We start from the raw sequence: 26,371 nt of genomic DNA on the forward strand, positions 1-26,371 counted from the left end.
CCCTGGATCTGTGGGATTGTTAGATGGAAAGCGGTTCTATCATCACCCAAGTGCAGAGGGAAGAAGCCCTGGTGCTTGCAAAACAAGGTAAGGGAGAGAAAGTTAGAAACTTTGCAATAAGGAACAGGAGGCGTCTCTCTCCCCACCCCCACCCCCTACTATCACCCCCACCTCCCCAATCTGTGCAATGGTGGGGAGCTAACTCCTGAGCTAGGCAACGTGGGGGCGAAGGGGCTGTTCCTGTTCTGTGCAAATACGGAGGGGGTGTCTCTCTCTTGCACCCTTCCCCACTCGGGTTCGGCGCTGTTTAGCGACCTGTGGGGGGGGCTTTGCTCTTCCATCTCTGCAGCTACGCGGGGCCCTTCGCCTGCCGTCACCCCCTCCCCCTTTTATTAACGTTTGCAAAAAGAGCCTTTGAAAGGGGGCGACTCAACCCAGATGCAAAATCCTCACTTGACCCTTTAAATGTGGTGGCGATTTTCTGCCTTTTCCCCTTCGCTGGTGGGTTTGTTTTTGTCGCTGTGATCGGCTCCCTCCCCTCCTTCCTCTTCTGTCCTGGGCGGCTGGGATTTGGGGAATTTTCATAAACATCCTAGTTATGTGGAGAGGAAGGAATGCCAGGGGCTTCCATGCGTTCCCACTCCCCTCCTCCCCCCCTTTCCGCTGAGCCCAGCGCCTGGATTTTCTTTGCATTGGAAACGATTTATTTTATTATTATTATTATTATTGCATCTGAGATCTTAAAACGTCAGGTTTGAGCTACATTGCTTCCTACTAGCTGCTGTTTGTTCTGCCCTGCCCTTGTCTACAAGTAGGGTGACCAGACGTCCTGATATTAAGAGCTTTGTCTCATATAGGCAACTCCCCCCCCCCCCGCCCCCCCCAAAAAGTGTCCCAGTTTTTTCACACTTGCTATCTGGTCACCCTATCTACAAGTGGGTGCTCTCACGTTGGTCTAAGGGACTGGATGTGGCTCTGTGCTGACCCCTCCAAGCAGCCTTTTCCCAAACCTGGCGTTTTCCAAGCTGGTATAGGAGATTGGGGGGGTTGGGGGGGGGAGTTCAATCCCAAGCTGTCTCCTGCTTTTGCCATGCCACAGGCTGCTAACTTTGCAGGCTTCCCCAGCATAGAGCGCCATGGTTTCATCATGGAAAAAACAAGACTGACCCAATGGGCTTTGCCAATTGCAGGGCACTACGATTGAAAGATCGATCCTCTTTGGCTTATGAATGGAAAACCTAGCTGGAAACACGAACCGGTTTAAATGTGCCCCTTATTGGTAGCTCTGTAGTCCAGTTCTGCTTTGGTTTTTTACTAGCCACTAGTTTCATCTACGGGCAATAAAACCTGTGAGGTGGCTTTTTTTTGTTTGTTTTTTGAGGGGGGGAGGCTTTTGGAGAGAGGAGATCTTGAAATCAGCTGTGCAAAACTGTACTTGGAGACTGTGAAGTGCTGTGACTGGAGGAGTAGGAATAATTAGTCCATTGTTTATTGGGTGTTTCTGATTGCCCTGGTGATGCATTTGTTTGTGTGCAACAGAACATGGAATTGTCTCCCTTTTTTTTTTTTTTTTTTTGAATGCTCTGGGGTTGCATGCGGGTTAATTTGGGGCCTCAGTTTTTCTCCAGTTCCTTTTTCCCAGTGTCTCCATGTTCTTAAAGAGGCAGTGTTGTTCCTTTTAGGGCCAGAACTCTGAAAAAGTTCAGGGGTCGATTTATTTCCCTCCACCCACAGTTGGGCGCACATTTTCCAAAAGAGCCAACCACTCCATGCGCCAGCCACTTCTTAGGGTGCCCGAATGAGAGCTGCATGCATGTTGGGTGCGCCCAGTGTTTTGAAACTGGCGAAACTGTGCAAAAGTCCAGTAGATTTTGCCCCTTGGATGCTAGAAATCAGCTACGTGCCCCACCGTGAGCGAAGGGAGTTTGTTTACCACCGTTCCCTCTGGCTGATTGGGGCCTACCTACCGATTAGCTCTTGGCAGGAGTGCCAGAGATCTTGGAGGTGGCATTGGCTTTGAACTTGCGTTGCTGTTCTCCCCCGGCACCCCACCCCCTTCTTCTTGGTGCCCTGGCTGATACAGAAAGGTTTAATTGAATGCCAGCATCTAGTCGCTACTCTGGCTTGCCTTGTTTCAGGGAAATGGAGGCTCATGGCAGTCGCCCAGAGAAACACTAATTTGGGTGGAGAAATCCCTAGCAAACAAACAAGTTGGCTCTATTTGGAAGTTGGTCGTGAGGAGGCCTGTGTGTTCTTTCTCCTTTTGTCTCGGTGGGTGGCACAGTAAAGGAGATGAATAATTCTTAAGTATTTTACTAGTAAAACTTGATCTTGATAAGGAAGTGGAACAAGTGTTGTTTTTTGGAGAGCGATTAACTACAAGTCTGAGCGTGGGGGGCACGCGGCTTTGGATCCCCTCATTCCGTAGTTTGCTGTTGGACGCTGGCACAACCGGATACTGCTAGCAGTGCTGAGTTTGGGTTTAGTGCAGACGAGATGGGTCCTTCCCCATTACTGAGCCCCTCTGGGTTGTGTGTGCTGATCATCCTTTGGATTTTTGTTGACCCCAAATTACCACTTCAAAGAGAAATTTCCCTAGTGTCTAAACTCCCTATTATAATCTGCTTGATAGGAACAGTTTGTGTCGTTGGCTTTTGACAGTGTAAATTCCTCTTAAAGTGGAGGTTTCTCTGCTTCTGTGTATGTTTGTTTGTTTTTTTCCTTTTGGAGTTTGCCCTCAGCAATTCATTAGCGAGGTTTCAAATAACTAGTTGTTGGACCTTCACAATTGCAGTTGTAGAGAGATCCCTCTTGATATTTGACCTGAGTTTTTCTCAGACCCCAGTCCTTCCCCGCATGATCAGCACGGAAGATAGTCACAGGATTGTCAAACCTTCTTACTGGAATTAGTTTAGAAGAACACCACTTAATAGGAAAAAATTCATTAAGTCCTTAATTGTCTGATGAAATAAATGATCCTTCAATTTTAGAGGTTTGGAATCTTTGCAGAGGAATTTTGGGGTCTTTTCTCAATTTTTTTTTTTTAATCTTGAAAATACAGACACAAATTTTAAAAAGGTATTCCCACTGGTTGTGGGTGAGATTTGTAGTTAAGGATAATTTATTGACTCGGTAGGAGCTGCTCCTGATACCTTTGGGATGTTTACAGAACAGCAAAGTTTTAATGGGTTTTTCTCTTCTTAGAAGCAGTGATTTATGTGTAAGTAGGAGAAAGCCAGTGAAATTCTCCTTTCTAGAGGATCTCTCTCTTTCTCTCTCCACTCTGGCTTTAAATGTTCAGTAACTTCCCAGGCAGAAAACGTATTTCCTCCTCTTCTATATGTTTCTTTGTGGTTTGAACACAATATTGCAACATGACGTTTAACTCAGTCAGCCGCGCTGAGACTTTGTCTGTGTGCATTTCCCCCCATTTCTAGGAACTTCCCAAACAGATGGTTTTTTTTTTTTTTTTTTTTTTGCCTAAAGCAAATGATTCGTGCTGAAATGTCCCCAGAGCGGATCCTCGGGGAGGAAAGTATGTGTTCCTTCCATATGTCCTTAGGGAGTACAATATCTTCGGTACCATTGAGCTCAGTACTAGGTGCACACATGCCACCCCCTCCCCGGGTGGTTGGTGTTCCTAAAGGCTGGGATTGGGCAGGATGGCTTTTCCTGTTGAGTTATTCTCAGGGCTGGATTTTGATTGCTGCAAGAGATCAGGATTTCTGGTCGTGACAGCCATTTTTGGAGCCAGATCAAACAGCAACGTGCTGTGTCGACTCCTCGGTTTTGAAAAATGCCCTGCAAATTGCAGTGCTCAGGGAGGTAACTGACTGGGGTGTGTGAGGCCATTTTAAGATACATTTTAACCAGCCCTTTCAATCCGTTTACAAAATAATGGATCGGGAGCAGCACTGGTTGACCCCTCTTCCCTTAATCCCACAAAACAGCTTTTCTCTCTGATTTTATTTGTTGAAAGAGAGGCACCAAAAACCTTGTTTAGCATGAATCTGATACTGAAACGTCCCCCTTGCTGATTTTTGCAAAAGATCTACAGTTTGGAAATGTTTCTTAATCCCATTATAATGGATAGCTGTATTTGCCTGGGAAGGACTAGGGGCGTAGAGAACATGATGCCAAAATGTCCAACAGGAAGGATTGTCTAGGGGTTAGAGTGGTAGCTGGGGACTCGGGAGACCCGGGTTCAATTCCCTGCTTTGCCACAGATTTGCTTTGTGACCCTGAAGTGGGACCCACAAAGGTACTTAGGCATCTACACCCCCGATTTACATGCCTAAATCCCAGTTTTGGCTCCACTGCGATCCCCAAAACTCCTGCTGAACCCTGTAGGTGCCTAAACACCTACGTTTTCAGGATAACGGTTCCCTCGACGCCTATGTCCTGCCTTTATGCAGGCGCACCAGTGTCTTCCTCTAGGCACCTGGACTCTTATGTCCTGCCTAAGCCCCAGAGCGATTAACGAACTGCGGGGAGATAGAGACGCATCTGCCTATGTTGCATGCAGGGTCCAATCCGGTAGGCGTGCTGAGAAACTGCCCCCAGGATCAGGTCCCTGTCAGAATCCAACTGGAGGAGGAGGTGGGGATGGTTCCCACCTTAAATCGTTTCACCCAGTGGTTAGAGCACGCGCTGTGGGAGAGCCAGGTTCAGTTCCCTCTCTCTGCCAGAGGGGGAGAATGGATTTGAACAGAGATTTCCTGCCTTTCCAGAGAGTGCTCTAACCACTGAGCTAGGGGGTATTTTGATGTGGGGCTCCCTGAGGCCATGTCTACACTACAGAGGCACAACTGTGTCGCTCTAGTGCCATAGTGTAGACGCTTCCTACATCAAAAGAAGGGTTTTTTTTCTCCCCCATCAGTGTAGTGTGTCCACCTCTCCAAGAGGCGATAACCAGGTTGGCGGAAGGAGTCTTCCTTTGAGCTAGTGGGGTTAGTTAAATTGACCGAACTGCGTCGCACAAGGCCTGACGTTTTTTCACAGCCCTGAACGACGTAACTAGGTCAATACCAGGCCTTAGTCCCTCCTGTTAAAGCTGTTCCACTTTGGTTAAATACTTAAGTTGTTGGGCCAGAGAGATTCACTGTATAGGTCAGTGGTTAGGTGGGAGACAGGACACCTCGGGTCCAGTCCCGTGCAGCCCTTTATGATTTATCCACAGTGGAACAGCTTCAGCAACAGACACTGGGTCCCCCAATCAGAATAGCCCATAGCTCAGTGGTTAGAGCACTCTCCCGAGAGAGAGGCTTTGACCAGGTGGCTCCCTTCTCCCTCTCTGGCAGAGAGGGGGAATTGAACCTCGGTCTCCCACATCCCGGGTGAGTGCGAGGCAGGCAACAAACCGCTTCAGTGCCTAAGCTGCCTGACTCCAGGGGCGAGGTTCCCATTCATGGCTCGCTAACAGAGCTAGATGCCTTCCTGCAGCCTGGATTTAGGTGTCTATCGCTATGAAAGGGGCAAAGGCTTAGCACCCCCCCCCCCATCATTGGCATCTCCCATTGGCTAGCTTAGGTGGCTCCCCACCTACCATGCTGGCTTTGCCCATTTTAAGGCACCTGTCTCTCCCCATTCATTGTCTAGGGAGCCTGGTTTGGGCTTTGCGGATGGCGGGGGGCGTTCCTGTGAATTTCTAGGTGCCTAGAAGTTAGGTGCCGTGAGGTTGAGTGTTGCAACACCTAATTCCCTTTGTGGATCCCACCCTTAGGGTAGGTCTACACTTACCCGGTAGTTCGGCGGCGAGCGATCGAACTTCTGGGTTCGACTTATCGCGTCTTGTCTGGACGCGGTAAGTCAAACCCGGAAGTGCTCGCCGTCGACTGCGGTACTCCTGCTTGGCGAGAGGAGTACCGCGGAGTCGACGGGGGAGCCTGCCTGCCGCGTGTGGACCGAGGTAAGTTCGAACTAAGGTACTTCGAACTTCAGCTACGTTATTCACGTAGCTGAAGTTGCGTACCTTAATTCGAATTGGGGGGTTAGTGTAGACCTGGCCTTAGTTGCTTTGTCCTCAGTTCCCCTCCTAGCACTGCTCTATCTCATGAGGGGTGGTGAAGATAAGAGTATGTGGTACTCAGATATCATGGTAAGGAGGACCATATAAGTAGACATGATAGATCTTGCCAAGGACTTACGAATCCCCACACCCTTAGACCTTGTCTTACACCCTTAGTCTTGTTTTACATATTAGATAATCACAGTGGTGCCTTCTGGTATCTCTGAATCAACGCTGGGATTTCCCCCACAGATGTAACCATGCCAATGTAAGCCCCCTAGTGTAGATGTGACGTGCGCCACCGCAGGGTGATGGGCACCAGGGTAAATGGGGGCGGGGGGCTACACCAGGAGTTTGCATTGGTGCAGCTACATCAGTGGCAGAAATTCCAACATAGGCTATGTATTGTTGTTCGACGTATATATTGCAGCGGCACATAAAAGGTCACAACCAAGTTGGGGCCTGTTGTGCCGGGCGCTGTACGGATCTGTGATAAGTGACCGCTCCTGCCCTAAAGATTGTATAAACTAGACCATAGCATCAGCCTCACAGAATAATGTCCCTCTGGGCAGAGGCTTCTGGGTTATAATTGGATTTGCCTTTTACACCTTGTCATGTGCTTGAAATAATTTGGCATTTTCCTTCTGCTTCGCTATAAATGGTGCCTCCCTTAGAGAAGCAAGTCCCGCTGGGTATTGATTCAGTGATATAATGCAGTGAAAGGCCATTGTTGTGTTTGTTTTTTTTTTAAATGGAGATGCCCATTAATTAGGCAGTGAGCTGATGGGGAATCTAGCGTGGTGCTCCCCACCCCCATAACCTTGATCGGCAAACCCAGCCCCGGCCATTTAAGAGGGTCGCACTTCACCGTTCTTAATTGGCCTCTTCCGCACCTAACTCCTAAATAAGGGCACTTTGCATAGGCCGTGAGAGGCGCAAGGGCAGCATGGGCTCGGGTATCGTTGGGAGGATTGCAGAGGAGGTGCAGTAAGAGCTCTCTGGTTGTAGAACACCGAGGCCTTTCCCTCTTAAATACATGATTGACTCCCTCCCCCCTTCACAGCAGGACTCCTGTTTTTTTCCTGCAAGAACCTGGAGTGTCGTTGGGCTGTGTTCCCTTTGGCCTCCTCTAGGTGGTTATTTTGTACTGTTGCGGCACCATTGGTGGGAGCTCTAGTGTAGAGAAGGCTCTGGGCGACCATCAGCGTTTTTCATGCCCTAGGGGCGTGAAATGACAGGGTCAGATGACATAGTGTTTAAAATACAGACTGGCGCCTGATGCCTTGTCTACACTATTGCTTTTCCCTCCCCTTCCCCCTTTGAAATTGTACTAGCATTAGCGATGGGAAAGAATTCAGAAAGAAGATTAATGTAGGTACGGCCTCTGGGGGTGAGGAGCGGTGTCTTTTGTTGGGAGAGACCCTGGTTTGCTCTGGAAGACTTAGGTATATCTCCATATATATTTATTATCTCCTAGAACTGGAAGGGACCTCGAAAGGTCATCGAGTCCAGCCCCCTGCCTTCACTAGCAGGACCAGATTTTTGCCCCAGATCCCTAAGTGGCCCCTTCAAGGATTGAACTCACAACCCTGGGTTTAGCAGGCCAATGCTCCAACCAAGCACTTACGTCACGCTTTTCAATAGTACAAATGCTCACTAGGTTAACCTTAGCACTTCCCTTCCCCGCGCGGTGGTTGCGATCGTCCCTGTTTAACAGAGAGGTGACTTGCCCGAGGCCATAGCGGGAGCCGGTGTTAGCTCTGGGATTAGAACCCAGGAGTTCCTGGATCCCAGCCTCACGTTCAGTCCACTGGACCTTATGTGTCAGGACTTAGACGCAGTAAATGGAAGCTGCATAGATGAGACCAAGGATTGGGGGTTCTCCAAATGGGAGCTAGGTGCCCCCAATCCTGGCCAGGATGCTCAGCCGAAGCTCGATTGTTCTCAGCCACAGACTCGTTAATTTGACTCGACTTCTCTCTCCTTAATGCAGCTGAGGAAGGGGAGATCTACGCCTTGGATTTTAAAGGCCTGTATCCCATTTTCAAATGTCTGTCACAGTCGTGGTGTCTCTTTACGCTGGCTAAGGGCTGGTCTACGCTGGGAACTTCATGAGCATAGCTTCTTCGCTGAGCGAGGTAGCTATACCAGCCTCACCCCTGGCATAGACCGTGCGAGGTTGATGGAAGAATTCCTCCATCGACCGAGCTGCTGCTGCTGCTTCTCGGGGCGGTGGATTACCCGACACCAATGGGAGAACCCTTCCCAGCCACATAAATAGTGTCTACACTGGAGCTGTACCGCTGTAGCGTATCCAGTGTAGACAAGCCCTGAACATCTCCGACCAGGCAGTTCGGCCTTACGACGGTTGGTGAAGCTTGTCACTGCCCCTCTGGCTTTGGGCACTTCTGAGTTCCAGGGAAGACTTTGTGAGTTAGCGGGTTGGGGTGAGACGACGTATTGCCCTGGCGCATCTCCCGACCTGTGGCTGAGGTTCAGGAACAGGGATTGGGAGCAAAAGAGGGTATTTCTCACCCAGATAGTTCAATGGTTTGAGCATTGGCCCCCTAAACCCAGGGTTGTGAGTTCAATCCTTGAGGGGGCCATTTAGGGATCTGGGGCAAAAATCTGTCAGGGATGGTACTTGGTCCTGTTGGTGAAGGCAGGGGACTGGACTCGATGACCTTTCAAGGTCCCTTCCAGTTCTATGAGATCGGTATATCTCCATATTAATTAATAAAGTTTCACATGCTGCTCCTAGAGACTGTTGTGTGACCTTCCAGAACTGGAAAAACCCCGGGTCCTCAGAGCCTCCTCAAATAGCATTGAACCAGTTTTGTGATCTCCCCCTTAAGGCGAGGCTAGACAGAAATTATATAGAGGAAGGGGCCCATCCACTGTCTTGTAGAGGAGTGGGAGATAATATCTGACCCAGGTGACATGACTGAGACCTGGCGCGTTGGCTGTGAGCATTAGCTCATCTGGGCTGCTAATGGAAGAAACTCGCCCTGCCCAACCACCAACCTCCTCCCGTCAGTGTGTGCAAGAAGGAAGTCCTGGGAAGCTGCGAATCAGACTTTTAACGAGCTGGTGGGTGGGGGAGGGTTATGCCGTGCGTCCCAGCCCAGGAGGAATTCCTGTCTTTCTGCCCTGTTAGCCTTTGCTAAACAGGTTTAAGCTGGGGGTGAGCCTGTGCTGCCTGGCTCGTCCTCACCAGTTGCCTTGTGCTAGGTGACTGGGGTTGTGATTCATAGGGACCGGACCAGCTGTGTGCCAGGCAAAAGCCATGGCTTCTCCTGCTGTAACTTCTCTCTAAATCTGGGCAGAGGCTGGCCTGGAGGATGGGAGGGGCTGGGGCATCACTCAGTGCTGGGTCACTCTCGGAGTGAAAGTAGGTTTCATTTTACTCGGGATAGCCTGTGACTGAAAGCCGTTTCCCCCCAGCCCCACATCTCTTTGCTCCAGCAGGAGTGACCCCTCTCCAGTGCTGCTCTTTGCTGTCCATCAAACCCTTCACCTGGGGTTCCGGGGGCTGGGCCCTGGGGTTCCTGTGTTTTGGGGTAGTGACGACACTGAAGTGAGAGGTGAACTTTTGCGGTTTGTCGCTCCGGAGTCCACTGGTTCCTGAGATTTTTTTTTTGGCTAGGGCTAGGAGCAACGTATCCTTTTTTTGGCTCTACTGATTTTGAGATGATCCGTTTGGACTTGTTCTGGTCTTTTTTTAAAAAGGAAAACCCAACGAGCGTGCGCTGTTGTCTTCTGTAAGCACAGTCACCTGCTTGGGGGTGGTTGAACTTCAGTCTTGCCGGCTGCCAGTTTGCAGTCTGGGTGACTGTGCCGTGCGTTGCCAGAGACGTGGGTGTTAAAAACGCTTGAGCTCATCTGAGGTTTGTCTGTCCCCCGACTTCCACTGGTGGTGGGAGTTACAGGGCTAAAATCCTTCGTTTCGGAGGCTGGCTTCAGGAAACCCGGAGCATATCCTGGGAGCATTTCCAGTAGTGTCAGAAAACATACAGAACTGCATGGAAGGGTTTGCCTGAATCTCAGGATCGTTTCAGGGCATAATCTCCTGCCCGGGGGGTCTGGTCCTTGGCACACAGAACGCAAAAGTATATTTATTCAGTGACTCAAAATCAGTCAAGCTGTGTATTTATCTCCAGCTTCCAGCCTCCTCGTTCAGTGGGTGCTGCAGGGTGGTTGCAGGATGTTGGATAGTTTACTCCTACACACAGCCAACGTGCTGCTAAGATCTTACATCTCTGTTCTCCCTGTGCCCTTGGCCCCGCTTACGCCGTGCAGGTGATTGAGACAAGTTGGAGGTTCTCCCCAGGGCAGGTGGGAGACACTGTTGGGAGGTTTAACAAATAAACAATACTTTTGACATGTAATTTCTCTGCTTCGATACCTTAATGACAGTTCCCTGGATTGGGAATGCACTGGGATTATTGCAAAGCAACTCCCTCTGTACCACGCCCAGCACCATGCTTGTGCAGATGCCTCTAAGCACAGAAACACGAGCTGCCTCCCCCAGAGAGCCCTAGCTCTCCCTCTCCACGATCCCCTCCGTGAGAGGAAGCTGTCAGCGGGAGGCAGCTGTGGGCTGCCTGGACAGAGGGACTGGTCTTTGTTCTGCAAAGTTGCACTGAAATATTGGAGTTGAGGCGTGGGGCTGGGTACATGTCACAAGGGCTGGGCTCGGCTCAGGGTGAAAAGTACCAGGGGGATTGCAACCGATTGGGGCTCGGAAGCTGCACCATCACTGGTCTAGGGTGGGTTTAGGGACTGTTTAAACCCCCCTCCTGGGTGCAAGGGGAAGGTCCCTCGGTCGAGCTCTAAATCTCCCCCCTGTTGGGAGCTGCAAAATCGGTGCAAGGGGAAAAGTCTCCTGCCCCTTCCCAGCCCCACCCCCCTGGCCAGGGGGCTATTAGTGCTTGCAGTGGCCAGCCCCTTGGAACTGGTGACACTTGATAGAATAGGGGCTCTGCCATGTGAATAATTCATGTCCTGGAGCTCCCTGCCTGCTCTGAAGGGCTCATCTGCTCTGGGACCTACCGGAATTCCTTTCTGCTCTGGGGCCTCCGCCCTTACTGCTGTGGGTTAACCCCCTCCCCCTTCCCTCTCATCTGCTCTGCAGCACCCCCAGGCTGACCTGGGACCCCACCATTTGTCTTGGGAGTGAAGTTGCAGAGCGAGGGAGGCAGGAAGCTAAGGAAGGAGGCAGCGGCTTCTGGGAGCCGCAGGGGGGAGTCGCCTTTCCCTTGGCACTGCTTGTTCCTGGGCCAGTGTCCTCACAGGTCAGGCAAGCTGTCAGGTGCCGGAGACCCTTCCTCCCCTCTGCGTCTCATCCCAGGGGATCCCGCTCTGCTGCCTGGCCCTGATCTCCCCATGCCGGGGACAGGCTGCAGGCAGAGGGAATTTCCACTTGGGATTCCTAGAAGGAGTAGCTAGTTTCCCCCTGGCCCCCCAAAGAGAGACAATCCCAATTGCTTCCTGACCCTGTAAGCTCGTCCCTCCCAGCTAGCAACCCTGCTGCACGGGGCCCCGGGCCAGGTCACTGAGACGTGCTGAGGATGCACTCGGTGTATTTTTGACACTGCACATCCTACGTGCATCGGCAGCGAATGTATTAACTGGCAGCTTTGGTGCATGGCGCTCGCTGGGGGGGGTGCCTGGGCCAGGGAGGATGGGGGGGCTCAGCCCCTCAGCATTGTGGGCTGAAGCTGAGCTTGCCTCCAGCTGCAAGGTGTAAAGGGGGGGTCATCTCCCCTTCATTATGGGGACGGGCTGGGGAGGGAAGTCTGGGCTTGTTGGGACGGGCCGATAACCCGTCCGTTTCCCCTCTGTTGTCATTCTAGCTTCAGTCCGAACAGACTGGAAATTGGTGGGTGACGTTTATTGGGCTCCTCTGGGTGGCTTCCCCTGGGGCTGAGGGTCTTTGAGATTTCCCCCTTCCCCAGGGCAACTAGAAACCCAGAGGAGAAGTAACCACCTGGGGAGAGTCCAAGTATGGGACGAGGGGACAGGTGCAGTGTGATGGCTGCATTAGTACCTAGGCGGAACAGGGAACCAGGAGGGCAGGGTGAGAGGAAAGGGCGGTGGGAGGGGACTGAAGTGCACTGGAGGGGAGGGGTCTGGCAAAGCAAAGTGTGGGCATGGGGTGGGGAGCGGGGGAGGATATGTGCGAGAGTGACAGAAAGGGGGGTGCCCTTGTGTGCCTCCTAGGAAGTAAATCACTATCCTGTTGCACCAAGGCATAGGCTCTCCAGGGGCTGCCGTAGGAAGGTGAGTCTGACTCTTTACAGGGACAATCGGGGTGGGGGTACTACACTAAAGCCCCCACCCCCAGGGTACAGAGTGAGTTCAGTCACCAGCAAGATGCGCCCCTCTGCTCTCCCTGCAATGGCTGGGCCTGGCCCTCCCCACAGTCATGCCTTACCTTAGCCCGGGATGCTTGCCTCTCATTAACCTTCAGCACTTAGGCTGGGAATTCGAGGGAGCAGCTGCCTCGGATTGGAAGACCCACCCCCGCACTGCACTCTGCGTGATGGGTCCCCGAACACGTGGCTCTGGAAGGGAGGTGGCGAGACCCCACCGCCTGCAGCATCCGGCTGGAACTGCCACTGTGGAGACAGACGATCCGGAAAGGTGGACAAATGAGATGAAGGCCGCAGTACGACAGCACCCTCTGTGCCCAGATACTACGGTGATGGGTGCTCTAGAAATTCCGGGATTGTATTCTCACTGCGGTGACTTGTCCAATATCTTTTTCCAGCTCCAAGTGCAAAACCTTTTTAATCTCTTCCCCCAAACCACTGTTGCTGCAATTTGCATCCAGTGCTCTCTGGACAAGAGCCTCTGCTGGGACCAGTTGCTGCTGTGTCTTGCCCTCCAGCTCCCAGGTGTCCTGCCAGATGGGATTTCATGCTGGCAGACTGAAACCTCACCTGGTCTGTTCCATGGGCTCCCCGGTCCTGGGGCTGCCGCTACTGCAGCGAGCTCCAGGACCTGCCCAGCAACATTCACCTGGAAAACAGTGAGGAGAACTTCAAGCCAAATCCGTTCTTGCCCTGTGCTGGGAGCCTACGAGGAGCTGGAGCTGGTGCTGCTATGAGCCCTGGAGCGGTTTGGGGAAAGGTGTTTATTGGATCATAGAAAAAATCGGAGGGATCCATGCTGTGGCCAAGGAAAAGCTCTCCACTGACTTTGGATTCTTCTCACAGATGGTACTTGGTATCCCTCGAACCTCTCCAGCTCACTACCCCTCTCCCTGTTCATGACCTTGGCACATAGATTTGCCTCCCTTTATGAGACCAGGCGTCCAGCGCGACCAGGAGCCTGTCTTGGAGAGCAGCCATCCCAGCTCCCTGCAGGATGTTGGGCCTGAGACAGTGGTACCCAGCTCAGGAGAAGTGGTTGGATACCATATATACCACGGCCTCCTGTACCTTTGCCTCTGGCTCCTTGTCACTTGTCTCCTCTCAAGAGCTGCGCTGGAAACTGGGTTACTAGAACTGACTTCAGTCTTGGCTATTTTGAGAGCTGCTGGCTGACTCATGCATTGACCTTCGCCACCACGTCCCCAAACGTTGGTGCGCCTCGGCATATACAGTAGGAAATACAGTCTTTTCCAATGAGTGTGTTTTGGCCCATTAAGGACCCGGTGATGCCGGAAATGCTCTGGAGTCTCCATTTGGGAGCCAGATGATAGCTATGTCCCTGACCCTGTTATGCCAGGGGTTGGGAGCTGGCCCTAAGGAACCCATTCCCCATCTCTCTCCGCCTTTAAAACACGTACATGTGATCTCAAGCCACTAATGCCCCCCTAGACAAATAAGCATGTGACAAAGGTGTTGGATTAGCAACAGCGAGGTCAGATCAGCGAGGTCAGGGTCTGCCTCTCTCTCTCCTCTTCACAGCATCAGGCGCTCAATCTGTTTATCTTAACAAAGAGAGGGTTAAGGGGGTGGCTTGATCACAGTCTGCAAGTACCTACGTGGGGAATAAAAATTTGCTGGGCTCTTTGATCTGGCAGACAAAAGTCTAACAGAATCCAATGGCTGGAAGTTAAAGCTAGACAAATTCAGAGGGGAAATTAGGCACCTGTTTAGCAGCGAAGGGAATTAACCGTTGGAACAATTTTACCAGGGGTTGTGGTGAATTCTCCATTACTGGCAAACGAGAGGGAATTCAGGGGCGTTACGCGGGAGGGCAGACTAGATGATCCCAGTGGTCCCTCCTAGCCCAGGAACCTTCTGACGTGCTTTGGGATGGTTTGGAGCATTCCCAAGCTAGGGCTCCCTGCAAAAACACGTCTCTCGATACTACCCCGGCAGCCCGACCCCTCACCCAGCATGGAAGCTGATCCCAACTTGCCTGCTGTTCCTGGAACGCACGTGTGAGCCGCGCTGGGGGAGGTGTGTGTGGGGGGGTGTAGGAATCCCATGGGGCGGTGACTTGGGGCTGTCTCTCTCTGGGCTGGGCAGGAGAATCCTTGAGAGCGAATCAAAGCCCAACAACTGCTTCCATCATGGAATCTTGCTGGTATCCAGGTGTCTCTACCACCTGCTTCTGTCTTCCTCATGGCTGTCAACTTGCATCCTTCCTCATACTGCCATAGGCAATGCAGCTGGGTCATCGTCTGCCTCAGTCGCCCCAGCCCGCCCTCCAGGTCCCGCTAGGGCCAGCTTTTGCAGGAAGCAACTGTTGCAGTTGCTTCTGGGGCTCTGGGCAGCACGAGCGTGCTGGCCATCACCTTGCTAATGCCACTGTTAAACATTGTGTGCAGCCATGCCTCTTCCTCGGCCACCAACTCGGCTGCAAGGACCAGGCAAAGCTGTTGGAGAGGACAAGGCTGTAGGCCCCTCTCAATTGCTGGGAGGGTTGGTTCTGCAGGCAGGTGCCACGATATTGCTGCAGCTAGCTTCCAACATGGGCTGCACCAGATTCTCTGTCGCCAGGGTCTGCCACCACCGCAGATGGCTGTGCTGGAACGGCCGCTCGTTAAAAGATGGGCGCATGGAGTGAAACCTCCCAAAGGGGTTGGGCTGCTGGAGCCTGGTGGCTGGCCCTGTGAGAACAGGGGTAATTTGGAAGGCTAATTGAGGTAATAAAGTTTAGGATCCCCTCCCTGCTTTGCACATACTGTCTTTATCATCAGCTAACAAAGCCCGACTTGAGCCTCCTTGCTGACTCATTGACTACAATGGTCCTGCTTGCTTCCTGGTGCATCAGCTGGAGATGCAAATTCAGAGAGGGAGCCAGGTGGGGTTAGGTTAGGGTTCAAGATGAGCATAAAACTTGGAGAGTGGAGAAGGCTTCGTGAACTGCTCATTGTCTAGTCTGTATCAGCCAAGTCGCCTCCTTCCCAACATCAAAATAGAAACCCACAACCTGGAAAGATTCCCCCAAGGTGGGAGTGGATCTATGGGTCGGGTGCTAATTGCGGGAGAAGGGAAATAACTGATTGGGTTCTAGTGTGGTCTGAAATGTCACCAGGAGTGAGAGAGTGAAGCCAGCTCGGCACGGGACACCGAAGTCTGTACTTTAAAGAGATTTTTAAGGCTTGTCTACACAGGGAGTTATTCCAGACGCTATTCCTGTTGTACTCCAGCAGCACCCGCATGTGGGGGTAATCGGGAATAGTTAAACTGCTTTATATTCACACCCTACCTTATTCTGGATTAACTTTCATGTGTAGACGTGCCTTCTCCTCCATTTCCATGGCTCGTGGCTACTTTTTGTTTGCAACTGATTTGTTTTAGAGGTGATCAGACTTCCTGATTGAGGGGGGCAATTTACCGTGCCCTGACCGTTCAGCATGGAGTAACTGGGCAGGGAGTATTCAGTAGCATTTCATAGCAACCGCTGCTGGAGCTGGGATGCTGGACACATTGGGCCCAGAGGCTGCTGTGATGGCAAATCCTCTGTTCCTATATCTTCTTCGGTGGGGCGTTCTCAATGTTCGTTCCCCTAGGGACACGTTCCTGGCACTTTTGGGTTTGGAGAAGCCCCAACGAGCAGATAATGCAGTGATGGGGTTGGGAGCATCTGATCTGGAGACTTGAGTTTGACCGTGGCCTGGGGGTTCTTGGTTGCCGGTCCTATCTCATAGAGCTGGAAGGGACCTTGAAAGGTCATCGAGTCTAGTCCGCTGCCTTCACCAGCAGGACCAAGTACCGTCCTTGACAGATTTTTGCCCTAGATCCCTGAATGGCCCCCTCAAGGATTGAACTCACAACCCTGGATTTAGTAGGCCAACGCTGAAACCACTGAGCTATGCTGTTGAGCTTCTGCAGCTTGTGGAGGAGTGAAAGGTGCTTCCTCCCTCCCGGTGCTTAGCTCAGCATTGTGAAGGAGACAGGGAAAGAGTTTCGGCCCAAAATGGAGGTTTTAAAAAGGAAATTTAAGATCCGCTTGTGAAGAGATTCTCTGACCAGGGAGAAACAAGGAAATGCAGCAAGGGTTAGAAATTAATCTTAGCCCGGGAAAGGTGCTGGGTATGTGCGTGGGGGTGTGTGTGTGTGGGGGGGGAGGCTGTTTTGTTCCACCCTTGAAGGCTACCCTGTAAAGGGCAGAGCGCCTGTCACTTTCCACCCCGTGTGCCTCCTGCTGCCTCCAGGCCTGGTACCTCCCTCAGTGCTCTCCCAGCACCCCACAGAGCTTGTCCCTTTGGATTGTCAGCAAAGCAAACATCAGGTTTATCATTAACCGATTCCAGCCCTGAGCCGGCAGGGCTCCGGCCCTGCTTCTAGCTGGCACGTCCATTGCAATGGTTCTTGTCACGATTGGGAGCGAACCCTTCATTTGTCTCTGTAAATGGGAGGTGGCTGGTGTGAGGAGACCATTGGCCCGTGATCCGTAAGGCTAAGGTTTTACAGACTCTCTGGAGCCAGCCAGTCGCCTGCCTGCTTCCCCCTCTGTGCTGTCCTATAACTTCTGCACCCTGACCCTGAGAACGGCTCTCTTGGTATGGGGCCAGGGCTCTCGGGAGGGAAGCCATCGCCAAATGCGGCTGGGGTGATTAACGCCGTTTAACCTCGTCCGCCAGAGCACGGCGCCAGAGAAAGAGGAAATGCCGCTGCAGTTATTGGAGAAGGACAGGGACGCAGCCTGATCTTTCTCGCTGCCGGGAGCTGGTGCAGGGAGCTCTAGACACAGATTACCCATGGGTTGGGATCGCTGCTGGCCCCAGGTTCCTCTCCCCAGTTACAATCCTGGGGACACTCTGCTCAGATCTCTCCAGGATGGGACGGGGATGAAGCCTGCCAGGCGAGACACCCCCGGGTGCGTGCTGTGAGCATGCAGATGCATGAGGCACTTTCAGCCCCCAGAAGCAGGTACTAGTTGCAGGAGAGGTGAAGGGACTTGCCCAAGGCTACACAATGAGTCGGTGGCGGAGTTCATGGTGGGCGAATCCTTAGCCCTCAGCCCCCCTGTGCCTTGCTGTGGCCACGCTGTTTTCCCGGATCAGGCTGGCTGTACAGCGGCGCTGGTGTGAAGTCTCTTCACTACAACTCGCCAGCCTCTCTGCCTGCTCCTCTGGCCCATGGGCTGTGTCTGCCTGTGCTGCATGGGCAGGTGGGGCACAGATAAGGAAGGGGCGAATCTCTGTTGAGACATTTACTCAAAGGGCTGCGTGTGCTCAGCACCCTTGAAGGATACCAGGCACTTCTGGAGCCCTGGGTGCAAATCCCGGCTTGGGTCCCAAGAGCAGATAAGCCCCACGTCACCTCCGTGGAGCGTGGTGCATCGTTTGGCCTAGTGGGCAGCCTGTCCCAGCGTGGGTGGTGGTGGGGAGTTGGGAGAGTTGTGGTGCACGGTGCCTGGAGTTGGCCAGTCAGCCCTACCATGCCCAGGTGCCCATTTGTGCTTAGATGCTGCTGGCCCTTAGCACCTGGTTGCCTGGAGGTGCTGGTGACTCAGGTGGCCCGGAAGGTGATGGGAATTCTTCTCGACTGACTCTAAAACCCAAGATGAGATGCTGGGACTGGAGGGGAGCAAAACCTGGGGTGCAGAATGACAGCGGAGGGGGTGGAGCCAGAGAGTGCGAGGGAGGGGCCCCCTGGCACCCCGGGGCAGTGGAGTTATGGCACCAGGATTGTGCTGATGGAAGGATGCAGTTTCCAGAGCGAGGCTCGGAGCTGCTCCGGAGTGCGGCCGGCCGACTGCAGGCTCCAGCCCTGCTTTGCCGCTCCTGCTGGTCTGACCGCTCTGACTCCCACGGAGTTGCTCCCGCTTTACACCAGCGTTAGCGAGGAGATCAGGCCTTTCGTTTTCGGACTCTTTGGGAGGGAGGGATTGGGGGTCTCAGTTGCACAATGGTCCCAGAGATGCTGCGGTCCCTCCCCAGCCCAGCGGCTCAGAGCCCAGGCTGGCATCTCCGCCCTGTGAACAGCTGCCTGGTTTTCTTGGGGGGGAAAACCTTGCAGAGTTTTTTTTTTTTTTACTACCTGGTGCCCAAGAATGGCTGGATTTAGCATGTGTTGTCCCCAGCTCACCTTCCATCCAGGCTCAGTGACCGTCACTTGGCTAATGATCACGCTAGGGGGCTGTGACATGTGCCCCCAGGTTGTTTCCCCACCACTGGCTCTGAGCCAGGGGCTGTTTATCTCACCCGTTGTACCAGCCTGCCAGCTCCCCCTCGTCCTGGGGGCTCCCCCTCCCACTTCTGGTCCTCCAGCAGCTCCCGGACATGACTGTACTTCAAAGTGCTGGGGACTTGTGGGTCTGCAGCGCCACCTTCTGGCTGCTACTCAACATGGCAGCCCTGGGTCCCTCCCAGTTTGGGGCTGGGAGGGTCGCAGCCTTCAACGGCCGTTGGGTGGGATGGGGCAGTGGGGAGGGACGCGTGGTGGTGGGTTAGCACGTGGATGAGTGAGGACCGTTGGGCTGAATCCACTCCATCCTTCAAGGAATTTTGCCCACAGTCCTTTGCTTGGATTTCTGCTATGGTTCGTTTTTCAGGGGCTCACTCGTCCCCTCCCCCCCCCCCTCCGGTCCTGCCCTGTTGGGCCCATATTCCTCATTGATTGCAGCCCTTGTGCTGAGCTAGTCTCCCAGACACGTTGCAGTGGACTGGACCTCTCCCGCCAGCCCCTGCAATACCGAGAGGTTGGGTCTGTATCCCGCGTGGGGAGCTGGCTTTGTGCGGGCGACCATCCTGCTTACGCTTGGCTGTGGTTCTCTCCCCGTGCTCCAGGGTTGGTGTCCAAGTCTTCTCCCAAGAAACCTCGTGGCCGGAACATATTCAAGGCGCTTTTCTGTTGCCTCCGCACACAGAATGTCGGTCAGTCAGGCTGCGGTGGGGAGCATGCACCACACAAGGAGGAACCCAGCACCATCGCTAAGGTAAGGGGACTGCAGGGCAGGGGGGACCTGGAGCTGGGCTACCGACCCGCTAGACACCAGTGTGTTTGACCCCACATAGGACATGCCTGAGTCTTAAGAACGAAGCTTGTTTGTCATTGATCACGGTAAACCAAAAAGCTAGAGAGTCTGGTTCTGTAGCCGTGCCGCAGATGTGAATGGAAGGAACCCTCATCCAAGCACAGCCCCCTAAAGTTGCACCCATCTCCCCCAAAACTCATAGAGCAGGTGTGTGTGCAGGTACCCCCACCTGCGTGATGGGAATGTTCCACCAGGTGGCAGCACTGGGCCCCTTCTCCATAAACAAGTCTGTGTGTGTGTGTGTGAGAGAGAGAGAGAGAGAGAGAGAGAAATACCTGCTGCAGTTTCGTCTCTGAGCCCTTCCCTGCTTGATCTGTCTTAATTCTCATGTTCTCCGGCTGACCCAGTGCTCGTGCTGCTATTCATTAGCCTTTGATTATTTCTTAACTGATTTCTCTCCCCTTCTCTCCGATGAGAATTGCTGTAAGCACATGGCAGCAGATCGCAGGGGAGTTCTGTCCTGTCCCCGGATGGCTAGGGCTAAGGGGCGGGTTAGTCCCGCAGCCCAGTCAGGGCCACGCTGTCTCTCTGCTGCTGCCGGCTGTCACGCTAATACCTGTGTTTCTCCTCTTCTTTCCCGCTTTAGTCCGATCTGCTGCAGTGTCTTCAGTACCAGTTCTACCAGGTATGTGCTGAGCAGCCGCCGGGTATTTGGGTGGGTGGCTAAGATTCCCAGCTCCGATCTCCCAAGCAAATGCCCCTTCCTCTCCTGCCGAAACAGGCCCTGATCCAAACCCCACAGTATCCGTGGGAGTCCTGTGGATTTTGCTGGGGTGTTGGCTCCAGCCCAGAGTGAGCTGCCTTCCCAGGGAAGGTGGAGAAGCTTAAGACTGTAACATTCCCTTACTCCCCCTCGCTTCAAAGTTCCCCACTCGTCCCTGAGCATTGTGGGATGGGGACCGCTCCTCCACTGGAGAAAAGGTAAAGGTTGCCATCTCTTAGCGCCACCATCTCGTTGCCAGAGGGTGTTGTGAAGGCCAGAAGCATAATTCAAAAGAGAACGAGATAAGTTCCTGGAGGAGAGGTCCATCAATGGCTATTAGCCAAGATAGTCAGGGACACAGCCCCATGCACTGGGTGTCCCTAGCCTCTGACTGCCAGAAGCTGGGACTGGACGACAGGGGATGGATCACTTGATAATTGCCCTGTTCTGTTCACTCCCTCTGAAGCATCTGGTACTGGCCACTGTCGGAAGACAGGATACTGGGCTAGCTGGGCCATTGGTCAGACCCAGTATGGCCGTTCTTATGTGCCACGGTCCGTGCAGCTTTGGCATGAGGTCTCTCCCCAGTCCCTGGCCGCTCCTAGTGGGAATTCAGGATAGTCCAGATGGGAAGGAGGCTAGTAATTCTGTAGGGTGCTCCGGGTCATGGGGAGGGTATCGCCCAGATATCTGGATGGGATGTTTAGAGTCTCCCTGCTGGTCCCCAGTGGAATTCTCTCCAGTGTGAGGACATGGATGGACACCCCAACTCGGTGTGAGATGGGGGAACTGCTGGAGATGAGGAGCCTTCTCCAAGGGGTGTGTGGGGGGGAGTGGGGGTGTCTGCTGGTTAGTTCCACTGGCCCTGATCTCCATGGAGGGGTCTCGCTTTGGGGAGGGGCAACTCAACCTGTGAACTGCATATGGGCCAGGGCTGCTCCCCGAATCCCTCTGACAGCTGGGCGTGTATCTGCTTGCAGATTCCCGGGACGTGCCTGCTCCCCGAGGTGACTCAGCGGGACCAGGGCAGGATCTGCGTGGTGATCGACCTGGATGAGACGTTGGTGCACAGCTCCTTTAAGGTGACCCCACGTACTTGCTCAGGGGGTAGGGTGGAGGGGTGGCGCAGGGAGGCTGCTGGTGGGAAGAGACGGTGCGGGGGCAGGAGCAGGCGGGTCTGGCTCTCAGGAGCTGGGTTCTGAGCCACTGCTGGCCATGGAGAATACTTAATCCCAGATCCCGTGAATGCCCGATAAACGGGTGACACGCCGGGGGCTGGAAACGAGGCATGAGATGTTCTTGGAGGGACTGGGGCAGCCGTGGAGGTTGGGATCTGCTGCACCCCGTTGGCTGGACAGCAGAGCAGCTGGGGGTTGGAGCAGGTCCTGGAGGCTCCTCCCCCGCCAAAGCAAAATTCTCCGACGCCATCTCCCCCAGAGCAGAGCCAGATGCATGCGGAGACACCACGGCATGCGTGCTCTCAGTCTGGTTTCCTGTTGCCCCTGGGGAGCTGGGGCTGCACCTCTGGGGCGCTGGGGAACCCCCTCTGCTCTTGTGCTAACAGACCCCTTGATTCCTTTTCCCCCTCAGCCAATCAACAATGCTGACTTCATAGTGCCTGTGGAGATAGAGGGGACCTTGCACCAGGTAAGCGAGTCCCTCTGATGGGGTGGGTGGCGCTGTGACCAGGATCCGTTCCAGGAGCGGGGCCCGTCCTGTCCTGTGTGCGAGGAGGCCCAGTTCCCTGGGGCCGCGGAGGATCTGCGGAGGCCGTAGCCCGGTTCAAGTAATCCAGGATAGGCTGTTACCAGGCAGCACGGCCTATTCTTGATTACTTGTTTCAGGAGGCGGCTGCTGGCACCGGAGGAAGATGGACTCGACGGGGCTGGGTTCGGCACCGGGCGTGGCTGGGGGAGGGGAGCGGTGATGGGACCCGGGCTGAAGCCCCCACGCTGGCTGCAGCGACGAGCACAGGGCAGCCCCTCCGTGCTGCTGTCGGTGCCCCTCCAGCTGGCTCCCAAGGGGCAGCTTGGGCAGGCGGCGCTAGGCACCAGGCTCCATCTGCTTGAGAATAAGCCCCAGGCCAATGCTGCCCCCCCCCCCACTTGCCAGCAGAAGCAGGGAACCCGAGCATCGTCCCCCCAGAGGCTGTGTTCCCCTCACCCCGGAGTCTCTCCTGCCCCCTGCTGACGGCCCCTCCCCTCCTTAGGTCTATGTGCTCAAGAGACCTTTTGTGGACGAATTCCTGAGGCGGATGGGCGAGCTGTTTGAGTGTGTCCTCTTCACTGCCAGCCTCGCTAAGGTGAGGGAAACCTGGGGGAGTGGGGTGCTCCCCATGGTGCCAGCCTGCTCCGGGCAGAGGGGACGTGGTTGGGAGAGGTGCTCTGTGCTGCTGTCCTGGCCGTGGCCTAGCTATGGCGGGAGGGGGGATATCTTCTGAGCAAGCCGAGCCGCTCCTGCTAGCCCTGGCGCTGGGCTGCGGGGGCCGGCGGGGAACCGAGCCGCTCCGGCCACGTGCCGGCGGAGCCCGCTCTAAGCAACACGCCGCTCTCTTGCTCTTGCCAGTACGCCGACCCGGTGACGGACCTTCTGGACAAGTGCGGGGTGTTCCGGGCGCGGCTCTTCCGGGAGTCCTGCGTCTTCCACCAGGGCTGCTACGTCAAGGACCTGAGCCGCCTGGGCCGGGACCTGCACAAGACGCTCATCCTGGACAACTCGCCGGCCTCCTACATCTTCCACCCGGAGAACGCGGTGAGCGCCCCCATCCCTGGGCCACGGCTGAGCTCCTGGGGGTGGCTAAACGGAGCGGAGACAAGCCATGCCCCGTCGAGGATCTGGGCTCAGCCTGCCTTGACTTCTCTGTGGGGCTCCTGCTGACCCTCCCCTCCCGTCCTTGCCCCCCTTGCAGGTGCCCGTCCAGTCCTGGTTTGATGACATGGCGGACACAGAGCTGCTCAACCTCATCCCCATCTTCGAAGAGCTGAGCGAAGCTGAGGACGTTTATACCAGCCTCGGCCAGCTGCGGGCGCCGTAGAGCCTCCAGTGCCCTGGCGGCCCATTTCTGCAGGGGACTTTCACTCAGTGCCTTCGCTAGCAGCCGGGAGGAGGTGGTCGGGCAAGGAGTCGGCTCCCGGGCCCCAGAGGGCCAGAGCCCTCGCCTCTCGGACCGGGGCGCAGGATGGGATGTTGGATTGCAAAGCGGGGAAATCTCCGTAGCCCCGGTCACAGGTCTGAGCCCATCTCCTGGTAGCCCTGGGGTCTCTGCACTGCGGGGTGCAGGGCTCCCCGCGCTCCGACTCGCAAACGGGGCTCTGCTTCCCGCCCCGCTCGCCTCCCTGACACACAGCGCCTGCGGATTCCACGTGGGGGGGCCTGGCTGGGCGACTCCTGCCATGGGGGGTGGGGAGGGTTGTGCATCCCAATGCCTGCCTTTTCCCCCCCGCGTGCTGCTCTGAGAGCAACTGCCTGAACCGACGGCCAGCCTCCCGGCAGGACGGCCCTCCAGCTCTCCAAAGGGCAAACGCCAGCTGTCCCCGGCCCCTGGAGGCATCCCCGGCCCCTGGAGGCGTTCTGCAGGGCGGGGCAGCTGCTGCGGCACCTTTGCTGTGGCTTTCTCAGAATCCTAGTCCCACTGCCGGTGCCTGGGGCTGGGCCAGAGCCCTGCCTTTGCCATCCCCCCCTCCCAGTCTCATCCTCCCATGTGGAGCCCCTGATCCCATTCCCTGTAACCCTCTCCCCCAGGAGGCACCTACTGAGGCCTCCGGAGCTGGAGCCAGGCCTGTCTGGGGTCAGCAACCCACTCCCCAGTCGTCGTCCCCCCGGCACGGCCCAGGCCCAGGGACTCATATCCTGAGGGAGCCTCTCCATCCTCCCTTGTCCCTTAGCCGGCTCCTTCCAGGAGCTGGGTCTCCAGCCCAACCAGATTCCTCCTCCCTGGCCTGGATCCCAGCCTGGGGCCAGCGTCGCTCTGAAGGATGTTCCTGGAGCAGCCCCAGCTGGGCCCCGTGACTCCCAACAGCTGCCATTGCCCGGTGGAGCCGAGATCCTTGCCTCATACCAATTGCCGCTCGGCTCCAAAGGCGGGGGAGATGCTGAGAGCGGCCGAGCCAGAGGCTGCCGTAACGGGTAACTTTAAACCAAAGCCACACTCCACCTCCCTAGCCGGTTTAGCCCAAAGCAGGGGCCGGCGGGGGCAACTTTGAGCTGCAGGGAGACGGTCACGTTGCACTCACACTCCTACAGTCCAAAGCAGCGCTCTCTATCTAGGGGACCACGCCCACCCCCCTGCCTTAACTGCTGCCCTCCATCTGGGACATGGGGCCCACGGAAACAAGATGCTTCCTCCACCACCAGCAGGCTGCTGGGGCGAAGCCTGGAACATCCCCTCCGTGGGGTGCTGAAGGGGTCGGGAGCCACATATTCAGTGTGAGAAGCCCCCCCGCACTGAAGTCCCAGTGTGGTGACGTCTTCAGCTTCAACAGTTCCTGCAGGTGGTCTCAGGAAACGCTCACTGGAGCTGAGCCCCTTGGCGATAGGAGACTTTGGCACCAGCCCCCCCCCTCCCTCCCAACTCTGCGTTGTGCTGACCCCGCTCTCTCGGCACAGCTTGACTTCCCCATACCAGCCTGGCGAGACGGGGCCCTTCCTCTGACCTCCGGCTCTCTGATCTCCCAGCATTCCTCGTCGGTGCCACAACACAACCCCGCAAGGCCCGGAGGAATCTGCCGGGATGGAGTTTGTGGCATGTCATATCCGTGGCCGCCCCGACAAGCGGTGGCTGCTCCGGGCACCTCTGCCACTCCAGCATTGGCAACCGCCCCTCTCCATCTCGGTGCCTTCCCGTCCCTGCTGCACCTTCCGCTTTGGTATTTCCAAAGAGAACCAGCTCTTCGTCCAAGCCAAATGTCGACCGGGTTGCAGGCAGCATCCCCTCCCCGAGGGGGCTCTCGGGAGGGCTGGGCCGTGGCTGTCGCTCTGCCCGCGTGGCGTTGGGGCCTGGCGCACATCCCTCCGGCAGCAGGACAGACTCTGCTGGGCTGTTACACCATCAAGTGCCATTAGGCCGCAGGCCAGTGCCTGCTGTGCCAGGGGACACCCCCGTCTGGGCCTGGCCCCCACTGTGAACTTTGTGGGTCATGGCCAAGCCCCAGGCCCGAGGAGGGCACCATGGGACCAAAGCTGTGAGACCCGTGCCTGGCTGGGCCCTGGGGCAGGCCAACCCCCTTCCTGCCCTCGAGGGGTGCTGTTCTCAGGCCCAGCTAGGAAGGGCCGGGACCTGTCGGAGTGACTCAAGGAGAAGGGCCGACAGCCTAGGCTTGGGGTCGGAGAAACCGGGAACCCACTCCCCCTGCAGGTCTCCCCTTCCCCTCAGGGTCCGAGTCTTATAGGGGAGATCTTAGTAACAGGCCGGTGTGTGCCGGGACCGGGGACTCCAGCTCTGCACATTGTACAGGGGAGCCCAGCAGGGAGCAGTGGAGCACCAGGCCTGGTGGGGGGGGAGCACCCCAACTTATAATAAATACAGGTTTCCTCTCCCCCCTCGAATTCCCTCTCTCCTCGGGAACACAACTCTACATTGAGCTTCTCAGGACCCTTCCACCCCAACCTCTGATGTGGCTTGAAATGCCCATGCTAGGATGTGAAATTGGTCCCTTGTTTGCTTCCCCTCCCCCCAGGTGGGGGAACCACCCCACACCTGTATTGTAGAGATTTTCCAGCAGTGGTTACCACATCTGACCTGTTCTCCCCCCCCCCCCACCCCTGCACATACCTGGGGGACCTGCCCCAGCATCCGGTCCAGCCCCACTCCTATCCCTCGTCTGCTGACTCAACGGCCTCTGGTGAGTTACCCTGAAATGCACGTGGCCGTGGGAAATCCCCACCCCCTGTACTGCAGCCAGGAGCCCTGAGGACGGGGGAGTCTAGCTGCAGGTGCTTGGGCAGGTCTCATGCCTCCGACACCCCAACTGGCAGCAGGTGAGCCCCAAAATGCAGTCTGGCCGGGGCCTCGGAGCTGGGCTTCCCCAGGCCTCCTTCAGCATGCACATGCTCACCTGAGCTCACTGATTTGCCTTTCACGTGGGGCCGTGTTCCCCTAAACCCCACAGCTCTGCTCAGGCCCCCCCATTGGAATCGGGGGGGTGCCCCCATCTCCCACGGTGGGGGTCGGTGCACTCAGCGTGAGGCCCTGGGGTGTCCCCCCCTCCAGGGCGTAA

The 26,371-nt window shown here is 55.4% G+C and overlaps 1 protein-coding gene across 1 annotated transcript; it reads left to right on the forward strand.

Annotated features, from left to right (window-relative positions):
• Window positions 1–25,229, forward strand: CTDSP2 (CTD small phosphatase 2). Its single transcript, XM_065419330.1, has 8 exons — window positions 1–87; window positions 19,206–19,354; window positions 20,040–20,078; window positions 21,137–21,238; window positions 21,747–21,803; window positions 22,366–22,458; window positions 22,722–22,907; window positions 23,065–25,229. Exons 1-8 carry the CDS (start codon window positions 24–26, stop codon window positions 23,188–23,190), a joined length of 816 nt encoding a protein of 271 aa, XP_065275402.1. The 5' UTR covers window positions 1–23; the 3' UTR covers window positions 23,191–25,229.
• The last annotated feature ends 1,142 nt before the right edge of the window (window positions 25,230–26,371 follow it).

Source organism: Emys orbicularis, chromosome 19, assembly GCF_028017835.1.
Source record: "Emys orbicularis isolate rEmyOrb1 chromosome 19, rEmyOrb1.hap1, whole genome shotgun sequence".
Lineage (NCBI taxonomy): Eukaryota > Metazoa > Chordata > Testudines > Emydidae > Emys > Emys orbicularis.